The sequence below is a fragment of the Enhydra lutris genome, unplaced genomic scaffold (genome assembly GCF_002288905.1).
Source record: "Enhydra lutris kenyoni isolate GAN:26980312 unplaced genomic scaffold, ASM228890v2 scaffoldscaffold12, whole genome shotgun sequence".
NCBI classification, from domain to species: domain Eukaryota; kingdom Metazoa; phylum Chordata; class Mammalia; order Carnivora; family Mustelidae; genus Enhydra; species Enhydra lutris.
The window spans coordinates 1,327,525-1,341,613 of NW_019154096.1; the positions used below are offsets into that span (position 1 = coordinate 1,327,525).

Below are 14,089 nucleotides of genomic sequence, written 5' to 3' on the forward strand. Positions count from 1 at the left end.
GTCAGTAAATGCTTGGTGTACCTGAATTCAGGATGAGTCCGAGGTCTGCACATACCCCAACAGAAAATTTTAAGGGACAGGACTTGAGCAAAACAAAGTCAAGATTAGATATCATGACTGTTGATAAAATAGGCACTATCAGAGGGTAAATACAGAGAGACCATTGGGGCAGAGAGGGGTGTAACACTCTGTTGCTTGTCTCTATGCAAACGAACCCTGCCTTTCTGCTCCTCTAAAGGTTAGTCCCTCATCATTAGCGACAGATCAAAACACTGTTCCACTGTAAGTGATTAAAATCAGACTTGTATCAGCAGGTTAAATTATTGCATTTCTGTAATTTTTTTCTATTATTCTTTGAAGTGAGTTGGCAGAAGTTCTTTGTACAATTCTTACAGGTCAGATCTTGTTACAGGAAATTTCAAAGGCTTGGGAGTAAGGAGGTAAAAAAGCTGAATCAGTTTGATCATTTTATCACGTTAAGTTGCTGGGCTGAATATGCTGCCAGCATTTAGAAATATTTTCTACAGGTTTTGGTTAGATATTATTTGTACCCATATACCAAAAAGACTAAACTAGCAATCTGATTTTTTTTTAGAAATACTCAGGGAAGAAGTTTCTGACACTTAATTCTTTTCTATTCATGTTAATTAATTATGTTGCCTCTTGTCAAACTTTCACTTGGGAAAGTTGAAGGAATCCCCCAGGGTTTTGTTTTTTTTTTCCCCTTTAAAAAGAACATCAGAGGGCATGACTAAGACATGCAGACTACAGGCCACTCAGAGAAAAAAGCCCACATATATTGTTTTCTCTAATACCTAAGCATACTTATGTTTGCTCTTTTGTTACACATGAAGGTATTATTAAGCCATAAGACAAGTTCTGTGACAGGAAAAAAAAAAATCAGTATTTTAAGAAGAAACTGTTAGCACTTACAAATTAATCTTACCAAGACATTGCTTAGCTGGGAGTGCCCAGTCCTCCCAAGCCGGATCTCTGAAGCTACAGTTTAGCCTTTTGCTTCTCTGTCTCAGTTCCTCACTAAATTTCTATAACAAAGGCTTTCAAACGAAACATTCTATGGGAAGTTCTTAGACGCTTTAAATTTTTTTTAAAAATGCATAACGAAATAAAATGCCTTAATAAAGGCAGGTTTAATTTTTCTTAAGCCTTTGCTTCACATGACAGAGATTAGAAAACTTCAAAACTTTGAAACAAATGATACTTTCTCATACAAGTAATTCTTGGATCACCACCAGTGGAAATGCGATCACTTCTAATCCTGGAGGAGCCACACCACCTAGTGTTTTTGGGCCCTGCCTCCACAGTCCACTGCTGTGGCACCCCAAAGACTGAAGGGTAAAGAAGACAATCCTAGTCCTGAGTGGGAAATGCATTCCAGAACTAATTCCCTCTGGCCACACACACAAAAATTAGGGCTGAAGTGTCATCTACCCAAAATGAACAGTTTTCCAAATAGTCCAGTCCGAAGCGCTGCCGAGTGCATGTCCTTGAAGAGCTACCGTAAGTGAGATCACGACTTGCACACATGTACATACGACTTCCCTTTCTGGAAAGAGTTAGGTTTTACTGTCTAAATGAGGTACTGAGTGCCCAACTTAAACACAGCCGTAGTATCAATAACTTCAATCAGAAGAGACTCCAACAAATGTTTAAACAAACACAGACTGCGTACAAACACCGGGTACCATTTACTCTCACGGCCATTCTGTACAGGGGGTGGGAGAGGCTCTACAGGAGCACAAACTAGGCAGGAATTTTATAAAGGAGTCCGCATAGGGGTCAGGGTACCAAAAGGTAATATGGTACCAAACACCCAAAAATAAAAATATGAAAAATAAATCTGACCTCTGCACAGAGGAAGAAAGAAGAAACACCAAAAGCCCAAGGTTTAGAAGTAGCTCTGGAGCGGCTCTCCCAGTATAGCTTCCAGTTGCTGAATAGTCTTTTGGCACTGATGTTCTACTTCTTCACATTCATCTAAAAAACAAAAAAACTGAACCAATCTTCTGCTTTAACCACTCGTCTAATACGTCAGGTGTTGCATTCTGTGGCCACTGTTTGGTCACCAGAGGGAAATGGAGCAGAGAGCATCGTGGAACCCCTCTGCATGCCCTTCTTGCCTTGGTTCCCTTCTTGGTTTTGGACCTGGAAGCTGAGTAACGTGGAGCCCTCAAGGTAGTGGTACACTAATGAAAAACCCAAATTCCTAGTGATGCCCCTCATTCAGGACATAAGAAACCGAGGTGAATGTACTTTTAGAAAAGTAGCGAACCACTAAAATGAAAAAGTATCTGTCTGCTTGGCTCTTTCGGCCTTGCTGAGTAAGACCTGAACGCTTCTCCCTCAGGCTGCATGATGGCATGAGTGCCATATGTCCACAAGTGTGCACAGCTGGATTCCAACCCTACTTCTACCTGTCCCACTTTATTAGATTCTTATAAAGCCTCTAGTTTCTTCCTTTATGAGAACAGGGATAATGGCATATAGCCCATCGTGAGGATTCAATGAGATCCTGCATGCAGAGCGTGGAGTAAATGGTCATTACTAACAGGCAGCTCATCTACTGCCATCTTAATGGCACTAGACACTCTGCTACAATAGCCCTATGTCTGGGGACCAGGATACTCAAGGATATAAACATCCAAGGTTGATGAAAAACCACATAGGACGATCTTACCATCATAACACCAAAGTACAGGTAGTGATTACAGTGTAAACGAAGTTTCTCATGAACACCTAGTGGTCCCCTAACGTGCTCCCACCCTACTCAAAACAGGAACTCCACCTCCCGCGTCTGCAGCGGGAGATGCGGTGTAGGAATAAGATTGGAGCCAAGGGCTCACCCCATTCTATCCACATTCCCATTATCACTCAGTACATTTTCACAGAATTTTACTCCTATTTCTTAGTAGTTTAGGAATTACCTTCCATCAATTCAGCTAAGAAAGGAATGGACTCTGGTAGCAAGACAATATAATTCTCCTTTAGTTTCTCAGCCAGCGCTAACACGGTAATCAGAGCGGCAAATCGAACCTGAAAGGGATAGAGGTAAAGAATGATGATTTAATACGAGCAACCTTCTACAAACCAGTGTTTTATAAGTGTCTTCCAGTGCTGCAGGGCCCAATGCGAATTTGTTTTTATAACCTTTTCTCCCCGCCCCCTCCTACCGGAGAGAGCACCATGCCTGTGAGTGCAGGTGGTGGGAGGCTGGGGTAGAGACAGAGAAAGAGAATCTTAAGCAGATTCGGAGCATGGTGCCCAATGTGGGGCTTGTCTCATGACCTTCAGATCAGGACCTGACCTGAAACCAAGTCAGACGCTTAACTGACTGTACCACCAAGGCACCCCCACGTTTTCCTTTAAAAATAAATAAAATGCCACACACAAACTCAAGAGTGTCATCCCAAATTTATGTATGCTGGAACTCAGTGGCTCGCCTGGCTGTTGGAGATGATGCTGGCCTGGCTGAAGAGCATCCCTGGTCACCTCAGAACCCTGTGTCACTACTATAGTTGTGGGAGGGGCTGGGCACTGGCTCTGGTCTCATGCTCAGCACAGAATTAAAGTTTGGGTGTCTCACATGACTGGTCTATGAGAAGTAATGCAAGTGGTTGTCAGGCACTCAGTGATTACCTTTAAAAAACAAAAGATTAGATAAATAGATTTGTTAATTAATTAATTATTGCAAGAGCACCAGCGCCCCCCCCCCCGGGGGGGGTTGCCTAGGAGGAGGGAGAGGGAAAAGTAGGTTCCCTGCTGAGCTGGGAGCCCAATGCAAGGGCCAAAAGCATGTTTAATGGACTGAACCAATGAGGTGCTCCAGTGATTCAGCTTAAAATCAAAGCTGTACCAGTCTTCTTTCTAGTTTTGGATCATTTAAAAAAATATTCGGGGGCGCCTGGGTGGCTCAGTGGGTTAAGCCACTGCCTTCAGCTCAGGTCATGATCTCGGGGTCCTGGGATCGAGTCCCGCATCGGGCTCTCCCACGTCGGAGAGCCTGCTTCCCCCTCTCTCTGCCTGCCTCTCTGCCTATTTGTGATTTCTCTCTCTGTCAAATAAATAAAATCTTAAAAAAAAAAAAAAATATTCGGATACAGCAAAATGACTTAAGCATCTGTAACCACCTACGTTCAAACCAGACTTTCTTGGTATTATACAGTCATAAATTTCATGCTGCAACTTTGTAAGAAGCTGCAATTTAAAATCTGGGGGCTCGGGGCGCCTGGGTGGCTCAGTGGGTTAAAGCCTCTACCTTCGGTTCAGGTCATGATCTCAGGATCCTGGGATTGAGCCCCGCATCAGGCTCTCTGCTCAGCGGGGAGCCTGCTTCCTCCTGTCTACTTGAGATCTCTGCCTATCAAATGAATAAATAAAATCTCTAAAAAATAAAATCTGGGAGCTCATGAAAATAGCTTCATTGTTCTCTTTGTTCTAATAAATAAATATTATGAATTTCAAGTACAAAACCTTTCAATAAAATTTGCTTTGGTGGGCGCCTGGGTGGCTCAGTGGGTTAAAGCCTCTACCTTCGGTTCAGGTCATGATCTCAGGTTTTTTTTTTTTTTTTTTTTTTTTTTTTTTTTTCGGGGATGCTGGGCTGTCTTCTCTGTCCATGTAGGTGGCTGTAAATGGGAAACATATACTGCTCTATGCCCACAGGATTAGCCCAGGGAAAGTAGACACTCTGGGCATTTATGGCAAAGTGAATGTCCACTCAGTTGGTTATAGCTTCAGCTCGGTGAGTACCCTTCCACCGCTGGGCTCTTCTTCGCTGATGTCTTCTGATGACACGGTAGGAAATATCTTTAGTGTCTTCTGTTAAGGTAAAAATTCTGTAAATGTTTCCGTCATTAGTGTATTAATTTCTTGGAAGTGAATCTTTCAGACTGGTAGTTTGCTATGTCCGGGCCAGGGCTTCAGTGTCTATAGGATCTCAAATCTTGTATGGCTCTGACAACAACAAAACCCAAAACAGTGACTACAAAACAAAACAAAAACCCTTTTTAACAGGGGCAAATTCCTTGACACAGGAATACAATGGAGGATTTGTCAAAGATCAGTTCCTAGAAGTAGAAAGTCTGAGTCAAAGGTATTTGCATTTTAAGTTACAACTGATAGCAGCTGGAGGGCTGGCAAGCTCACCTTCCAGAAAGCTTTCCAGGAACGTTACCGTCTCGGCTGCCGTGCCCGCTCGCTCACATTCTTCTTGATGCTCATTCTTAGTCTCTGTAATACTTGCCAGTCTGATTGGGGGGGTGGGGGGAGGACCCTTACGTTAAGTACATTTTTGGATTGTAATTTTCAAGCATATTTTCATGTTTAGTACTATTTATAATTGTTTTTGATATGTCAGGGAGGGTTGTATTTAGAATTCTGATGGATGTTAAAAATTAATCTTATCTTCAGGATTTCAGAAGTACCCAAGCATCTACTCTGGAACTGACAGAGATAAGTAAAGAAAATGTAAATATTACATCTTTTAATGAACTACCAGTTTGAAAATGTTCTTTTAGTTGCCATGTGAATCAGGTGGTAGGCTGAGTTTTTAAAAATTATGTTTTTAATGTGAAAAATTATTTTTAATATTAATAGGCTTGAAGTAAGCATTTGAAAATTAAGGCATTTCCTTCTGTCCCAGGCCCTGTTAGTTGTGCAGATGCTTGAGCTCAGTGCATCTGCCCACTAGCTGCCATTCTTACATAAAACAAAAAAAACCCCTCTCACTTTTACCTGTTGAAGAGAACTGTCACAGTATTTATAAATACTGAACACAGTGCATTGACACATGAACTCCCACATGTATCTTCTCGCTGGTAGGAACAAGTACAGTCTTTGTTATTAATGGACAAAGTGATGCCTTAGTGGTCTCGGAACCTGTGACCTAATAGATGGAATATAGTAGCTCAGCATCTTGGGAGCACCTTGGAAAGAACAAGTAAAATATGTCTGAATTTCACGTGTAGTCCTACAAAAAAGTTATTTATGCCAGAGGATACAGGCTTCCGATGACCAGGGCCATGAGGCTGTACCCCCAGCCTGAGCAGCCTGTCGCTCACAGCTCCACGGCACACCGTCAGGAAGCGCCGGCTCTGCCTGTTATAAGCAATAGGCTCTGACTGATCATGTTAGAAAATGCATTTTTCCCTTTCAAATGTCTTCACTTTGACTTTCTTTTCCAATAGGTACTGAAGTCCGACATGCCACATTTTGTAAGTATTTCTGCCCAGGTTATAACAGGGAACATTTTGTAAAATCGCCCAGGACATGAATAGTTTAAACCTTAGAAGACAGCTTCATTCCTTCCCCACCTTACTGCAGAACTCTTTCCCCAACAGCCTAGTAATAGAGGAGACATTTCTAAAATCGTACCCAGAACTGTCTACACCAAGAGCAAAGGTTCGACTGCCCATCACACTTTGACTTGCGCCAAAATACTACCTACCAGCTGTTTGTCAAAGGTTTGAAGAACCAAAAATTTTCTTAATTTTGTATAACCGATTAAGCTTGAATTAGCTGGTAATGTATAACTTCTGCCCTCAGTAGAAGCCCAGAGCAGCCACTCTGCCTTTCTGTGCGGACCCCGGACAGAGGAGATCAGCTGGGCATCGAGTCTCTGGGCTGAGTGTTTCTGTAATGCTCCCACCTGGGCCGCTTCCCTCAGGCAGAACGTGGAGCACGGCTGCAGGCCCCGAGTGTAGGCGACTTTCTCAGTGTGTGTGACTCACACGAGGGATTTCAAACCCCACTTCACATTTATTCATTTCCTCCTCTGAGACGCTTTCCTTGAGTGTTGGCTGTGAGCCAGGCGGTGCTGACCGCTGGGGCTTACGGGGGCAAGTCCTTTAACCATGGCCCCGTATCTTCGGACAGTTTTCTCCCATGAGGTCGCTCTCTGCAGGCCTTCTAGTGCTCACTGTGGTTTCTCTTCAGACTCTGCCGTTCACTGCGAGGCTGAACTCTTCAATGGGCCCTGGACGAACCGTCTTCATTAAAGGAGAAGTGAATAAAGCTGCCAAAGGGTCAGTACCAGTTACCAGGACGAGTGCGAACACTTTCCACGCACGTCTCCTCCTGCCTTCTTCCCCTAACAGTCTTGGGGGACGGGCGCGGGCCTAGTGTCCTGATCCTCACCAGAAAGGGGAGGCTGTCGAAGTAGCGGGAGGTCAGGCTGCCAGCAAGACTGCTAACGAGCTGGTGGCAGAATCAGGGGCTGAAGGCCAGTGTTTTGAGCTAGGCTTTTTGTGGCCACACAGGAGGGTGGCATTTCTGTCCGGGAAGCCCACCCGTGCCTTGAAGACTTGAGGGCAGCCCGGAGGTCCCCTGACTTGTTAGGGCCCCTTATGTCATGTGACTTGGTGGAATTTCTGAAGAACCTTTTCTAGAGACATTCAAAAGACTGAAATCCCCTATTGCCTAGAAAGCAATAAACTGAAGAACAGAACAGCTGTAAACGATGACCGAGAATAGTACTTGAGAGGGCGGCAGCCCGAAGCAAGCATTTTGGTTACTTGCTCTAACCCTTCGGTTGCTTCCCACCCAGATCTGTGGCTTCAACTCTAATGTTCAAGTTTTTTAGGTTTTTATTTTGCAAAGAGCATATTTCCATCAGTGGAATGCTAACTCCGAATTTAAAACTACCTTCATCCGCATTCCTAGGTCTGTGTGTGCACACGTTTTGTGTAGTTGTGAAGAGAGCTCAGTTCTGCTTGTTAAAATTGTAGGAAGAGCACTGCTGACTACCGGTTAATTTTCTTTATTCTCTCAAAAGCTTTAATGTTAACCTCGTATCGGGAAAATCAAAGGATATTGCTCTTCACTTGAACCCACGCCTCAATATTAAAGCGTTTGTAAGAAACTCTTTTCTTCACGAGGCCTGGGGAGAAGAAGAGAGAAATATTACCTGTTTCCCATTTAGTCCTGGGATGTACTTTGAGGTAAGATTACGTTATGGGACAGGGCAAAGAATCCTGGGAGGAGGGACAGGATAAATGGTCTTTTAAAATCAAGTCCCTGTGGAGATTGCATTTGGCTTTTATTTGGAGACTGTGCATATAAAAGGCATTCAAAATACAGTCAGTATTTTGGTTGGCATAAATGGCATAGCAAGTAGAATAGCACACTATTTGCATTGGAATTATTACTGTGTGGTGCTGTATTAGTTTGTAGGAATTTTAACAGGAACCTTGTGCCTCAAGACAGATTTAGGCTAATGCTAAGTGAACCAGAGGACACAGGAGCCATGAAATTGTCTGCTCTGTCACCTGCCATCTTGGTTCTATGTAGCTTTAGGTGGCAGTCCTTTCTTCCAGGTTAGTCCTGTTCATGTATATTCAAGGAAAAAGAGGTTTAGACCCTTAGAACTTAAAGACATACAGTCCTGAGTCCCCCAAGTGTGTGAATATTATGGTCAAACAGCCTTTCCCAAAATGCTTCTGGATGCTGAGCGGATGAGACGTGGATGCTGGGTGGCTGGCTAGGTCCGCTCACCAGCTTAGGTGAAGCACTGCCTTACATGGTCATTCAGGGTCCCTGATTTAGGACATGCTTCTACATCCTACAAACGGTCACATGCTCTGGACCATTACACGGAGTTCTTAAGGACTCATCAAAAGTAGTTGTTAACAGCAGGAACGTCAAGGCTGAATAGAAGACGGCAGTCAGACATTCATGTGTATTCATAAGTTCCCGGTACATGCTGTGACCAATGTGAAGTAGTTGTAGGAGGGTCCCTGGAAGGTGTGGATATGGGTTTGAAATTCAGAAGGATGGAGGAAGGTGAAGTGAAAGGTGGCTTTTCCACATTGAGGGGATGATTTGAACAAGATGGGGAGGGGAGAGTGTAGCATAGGGGTTTTCTTGGCTTGGCAGGAGGCCAGGTATAAAAGGTAATGGGGGGCTCACTGGAAGGACACAGAGGTGGCAGCTGCAGAATGAAGTGGACCCCTGGGGTTGGTGACAGGAAACCAGTGACATAACTTGTTCTTTGAACTGACCCCAAGTTTGGTTCTGTAATAAAATGAAAAAGGACAAGAATTCTTTTAAATAATCATTTTTTCCTTTTGTTCTGTATCTCAGTAGCAGTAATTACCCTCCTCTTAGACCACTGTTAATTTTCTATCGTGATCAGTTTTTCTCTGCTTCAAATGCCTGCCTTTTTTAAGATTCTAAATGATTCCGTTAGTTTGATTTTAACCAGTATCTTCTGTTCCTCATTGTTTAAAATTCATTTATTCACTCTAACTACTACAGTCTTTAAAAAAATATTTCAGTTCTGTAAATTTTTTTTTAAATCATCAAATCACGTTGGTGTGAGCTGTTCTAGAACATCCAATGGTTGCGAGGGATTTTGTTGTTCCATATTTTCTTGGAGGTTGTGGGTCTGTCTTTTGCATGTTGTGTACTTGTGTAGCGGCAGTGTGTACCCCGGGCCACAGACTTGTCCCGCCCGTCGGTAAGGCAGCGGTGCGCCACCTGCTCTGGTACGATGTGGTGACTGATGGACTCTTCCCACTGCGCCCCTCTACTGCCCATTCCGGGCACGAGGCTGTATTTTGTGTTGAGATTTTGTCAAAGGTACCTTTGCACTAGTCAGAGCAAAAGAATAAATACACTCTTTGCTTCTTTGCAGATTTAGGTTTTGCCTCAACCTGGCCCCTGGGGATGGAGCTGGGTTTGCAGGAGGGCTGCTCCTTTCCGCTCTGCTGAAGCCTGACAGAGGGAAGACGCAGTCGGGAGAACATAGTGCAGGTTCACCACACAGGTCCTTTTAGTGGGAGTGGAGAACAAATGGCAGAATTGTTGGCTGATTGGCAGCAGGAATGTCTTATCAGAAGTAGGAATTTTAGGTGCAAAAGTGAATTAAAGGGATTGGAGTTTCTTTTGAGTTTTAGGCAGACATCTCTGAAAGACTCTCTAGTCACGAATCGGAACTGAATCTTTCTCAGAATGCGAATTCCTCCATGGATTCACAGAAGCCTGAGCTTTTGGGAAACAGATGGAGACCAAGAGGTGCTGAACTGGGAGGGAAGTCAGGGCCACGAGGCAGCTGTGCAATCCTATAGAGTGCAAAAACTTGGTTTTTGATTATATGATTTGTCTAAGACCCTAGAGTTTAAGGCAGAAAAGTCCCAATCCAGGTCCTTGGTTTTCAACTGTAAACTGGAATCGGCTTCTCTGTGAGTGCCAGTATGGTGGCAGTTTCCTGCGTCATTACAGTCCCCAAACACTGGCAGGGGAAAGGGGACAGCAGAGGTAATGTGCTGAGGGAAGGAAGGCCTCAGGCCCTGGGGACAGTGTGAAGCTCCAAGCATACTCAGTTCCCTGAGTCGGACAAAAGCAGAAGATGCTACTACCCGATAACTTCTAAGATGCTGAAGTTTAACAGCAGCAGGCTGGGAGAACATCTGTATAAAGCAAACCCAAGGGGAGCCACTAATGTTGTGTGTACTTTCCTTCCAGATGATAATTTATTGTGATGCTAGAGAATTCAAGGTTGCGGTAAATGGTGTACACAGCCTGGAGTACAAACACAGATTTAAAGAGCTTAGTGATATCGACACACTGGAAATTGATGGAGATATTCACTTACTGGAAGTAAGGAGCTGGTAGCTGATATGCTTGCTACAAAAACTGAAATACAAAATGACTTATGTAACACTGGCCCTGTTAAAATGCATCTGTTATATTTGTATATATATATTAAGATGAGCTTGTATAACGTGAAGTCCTACTAGGCGTTCTCACACTGTGTTCCTTGCCACACAGTGTGGCTTTGTCTATCACAGAATAAGGAAATTTGAGGCAACAGCAATGTACAGTCATTATTCAGGTCTTTCTATTCTCTCTCCCACCCTGGCCTCTTCTTTTTAAAATCTTCACATTCAGCAAGTAGCTGTGGGGACAGAAGTATACAGTGGAGCACAATATTCCCTGTTCTCAAGCTCAGAATCTTCTGTGCTCTGACATCATGCCACTGCTTTTCCCACAGGCAGTAGTCACAAAGTAACCAGAGATAATTACTCAGCCGTGAAGTCACCTACATTAACTTATGAAATACTACTTTTCCAGCGATCCCTTTCATACCTAAAGTTCAATCACATCCCATAATGGAAAGGACTGATGTTGCCTTCCATCTCGCAGTTTCCTTTGGCATGATAAATACCTAGCTTTACTAGCTGTAAGCATTGCCAAATAATTTAACACTACAAAATCTGAACACAGCGCAAAGACTAAGGCAAAAAATGCAGCAAAACAAAACCAGTCGTATTAAAATTAACCTGGGGCGCCTGGGTGGCTCAGTGGGTTAAGCCGCTGCCTTCGGCTCAGGTCATGATCTCAGGGTCCTGGGATCGAGCCCCGCGTCGGGCTCTCTGCTCAGCAAGGAGCCTGCTTCCTCCTCTCTCTCTGCCTGCCTCTCTGCCTGCTTGTGATCTCTGTCTGTCAAATAAATAAATAAAATCTTAAAAAAAAAAAAAAAAAATTTATAAAATTAACTTGATGTCAGTCTCAAGGCCAATGATGTCTCTGTCAGTAAATGCTTGGTGTACCTGAATTCAGGATGAGTCCGAGGTCTGCACATACCCCAACAGAAAATTTTAAGGGACAGGACTTGAGCAAAACAAAGTCAAGATTAGATATCATGACTGTTGATAAAATAGGCACTATCAGAGGGTAAATACAGAGAGACCATTGGGGCAGAGAGGGGTGTAACACTCTGTTGCTTGTCTCTATGCAAACGAACCCTGCCTTTCTGCTCCTCTAAAGGTTAGTCCCTCATCATTAGCGACAGATCAAAACACTGTTCCACTGTAAGTGATTAAAATCAGACTTGTATCAGCAGGTTAAATTATTGCATTTCTGTAATTTTTTTCTATTATTCTTTGAAGTGAGTTGGCAGAAGTTCTTTGTACAATTCTTACAGGTCAGATCTTGTTACAGGAAATTTCAAAGGCTTGGGAGTAAGGAGGTAAAAAAGCTGAATCAGTTTGATCATTTTATCACGTTAAGTTGCTGGGCTGAATATGCTGCCAGCATTTAGAAATATTTTCTACAGGTTTTGGTTAGATATTATTTGTACCCATATACCAAAAAGACTAAACTAGCAATCTGATTTTTTTTTAGAAATACTCAGGGAAGAAGTTTCTGACACTTAATTCTTTTCTATTCATGTTAATTAATTATGTTGCCTCTTGTCAAACTTTCACTTGGGAAAGTTGAAGGAATCCCCCAGGGTTTTGTTTTTTTTTTCCCCTTTAAAAAGAACATCAGAGGGCATGACTAAGACATGCAGACTACAGGCCACTCAGAGAAAAAAGCCCACATATATTGTTTTCTCTAATACCTAAGCATACTTATGTTTGCTCTTTTGTTACACATGAAGGTATTATTAAGCCATAAGACAAGTTCTGTGACAGGAAAAAAAAAAATCAGTATTTTAAGAAGAAACTGTTAGCACTTACAAATTAATCTTACCAAGACATTGCTTAGCTGGGAGTGCCCAGTCCTCCCAAGCCGGATCTCTGAAGCTACAGTTTAGCCTTTTGCTTCTCTGTCTCAGTTCCTCACTAAATTTCTATAACAAAGGCTTTCAAACGAAACATTCTATGGGAAGTTCTTAGACGCTTTAAATTTTTTTTAAAAATGCATAACGAAATAAAATGCCTTAATAAAGGCAGGTTTAATTTTTCTTAAGCCTTTGCTTCACATGACAGAGATTAGAAAACTTCAAAACTTTGAAACAAATGATACTTTCTCATACAAGTAATTCTTGGATCACCACCAGTGGAAATGCGATCACTTCTAATCCTGGAGGAGCCACACCACCTAGTGTTTTTGGGCCCTGCCTCCACAGTCCACTGCTGTGGCACCCCAAAGACTGAAGGGTAAAGAAGACAATCCTAGTCCTGAGTGGGAAATGCATTCCAGAACTAATTCCCTCTGGCCACACACACAAAAATTAGGGCTGAAGTGTCATCTACCCAAAATGAACAGTTTTCCAAATAGTCCAGTCCGAAGCGCTGCCGAGTGCATGTCCTTGAAGAGCTACCGTAAGTGAGATCACGACTTGCACACATGTACATACGACTTCCCTTTCTGGAAAGAGTTAGGTTTTACTGTCTAAATGAGGTACTGAGTGCCCAACTTAAACACAGCCGTAGTATCAATAACTTCAATCAGAAGAGACTCCAACAAATGTTTAAACAAACACAGACTGCGTACAAACACCGGGTACCATTTACTCTCACGGCCATTCTGTACAGGGGGTGGGAGAGGCTCTACAGGAGCACAAACTAGGCAGGAATTTTATAAAGGAGTCCGCATAGGGGTCAGGGTACCAAAAGGTAATATGGTACCAAACACCCAAAAATAAAAATATGAAAAATAAATCTGACCTCTGCACAGAGGAAGAAAGAAGAAACACCAAAAGCCCAAGGTTTAGAAGTAGCTCTGGAGCGGCTCTCCCAGTATAGCTTCCAGTTGCTGAATAGTCTTTTGGCACTGATGTTCTACTTCTTCACATTCATCTAAAAAACAAAAAAACTGAACCAATCTTCTGCTTTAACCACTCGTCTAATACGTCAGGTGTTGCATTCTGTGGCCACTGTTTGGTCACCAGAGGGAAATGGAGCAGAGAGCATCGTGGAACCCCTCTGCATGCCCTTCTTGCCTTGGTTCCCTTCTTGGTTTTGGACCTGGAAGCTGAGTAACGTGGAGCCCTCAAGGTAGTGGTACACTAATGAAAAACCCAAATTCCTAGTGATGCCCCTCATTCAGGACATAAGAAACCGAGGTGAATGTACTTTTAGAAAAGTAGCGAACCACTAAAATGAAAAAGTATCTGTCTGCTTGGCTCTTTCGGCCTTGCTGAGTAAGACCTGAACGCTTCTCCCTCAGGCTGCATGATGGCATGAGTGCCATATGTCCACAAGTGTGCACAGCTGGATTCCAACCCTACTTCTACCTGTCCCACTTTATTAGATTCTTATAAAGCCTCTAGTTTCTTCCTTTATGAGAACAGGGATAATGGCATATAGCCCATCGTGAGGATTCAATGAGATCCTGCATG

General features: G+C 43.1%; 2 protein-coding genes and 1 long non-coding RNA gene across 3 annotated transcripts in view; 1 reads left to right on the plus strand and 2 right to left on the minus strand.

Annotated features, from left to right (window-relative positions):
• Nucleotides 1–1,690: 1,690 nt before the first annotated feature.
• Nucleotides 1,691–3,277, minus strand: LOC111145416. The gene is made up of 2 exons (XR_002640470.1): nucleotides 2,946–3,277; nucleotides 1,691–1,998 (listed from the first exon to the last, which is right to left on the minus strand). It is a non-coding gene; the product is annotated as an uncharacterized LOC111145416 (long non-coding RNA).
• LOC111144744 (galectin-8-like) lies at nucleotides 3,276–11,316 on the plus strand. The gene is made up of 8 exons (XM_022499182.1): nucleotides 3,276–3,287; nucleotides 4,643–4,762; nucleotides 5,431–5,487; nucleotides 6,207–6,233; nucleotides 6,360–6,482; nucleotides 6,955–7,043; nucleotides 7,793–7,958; nucleotides 10,483–11,316. The coding sequence occupies exons 1-8, from the start codon at nucleotides 3,276–3,278 to the stop codon at nucleotides 10,630–10,632; spliced, it is 744 nt and encodes a 247-aa protein (XP_022354890.1). The 3' UTR covers nucleotides 10,633–11,316.
• Nucleotides 11,317–13,239: 1,923 nt separating this feature from the next.
• The window catches only part of LOC111145103 (HEAT repeat containing 1), a 48,709-nt gene continuing 47,859 nt past the window's right edge, over nucleotides 13,240–14,089 (minus strand). Inside the window, exon 45 of the mRNA XM_022499745.1 lies at nucleotides 13,240–13,547. Within this exon, the coding sequence (XP_022355453.1) occupies nucleotides 13,459–13,547 (89 nt within the window). The 3' untranslated portion in view covers nucleotides 13,240–13,458. The remainder of the gene's footprint in view (nucleotides 13,548–14,089) is intronic.

Excerpts from the sequence above, each read along its gene's own strand:
- LOC111144744 (XM_022499182.1), top strand. Across the intron at positions 4,763-5,430 it reads TTGGTTATAGCTTCAGCTCG|GATTTCAGAAGTACCCAAGC; the intron begins GTGAGTACCCTT and ends TCTTATCTTCAG. Across the intron at positions 7,044-7,792 it reads GTGAATAAAGCTGCCAAAGG|CTTTAATGTTAACCTCGTAT; the intron begins GTCAGTACCAGT and ends TTCTCTCAAAAG.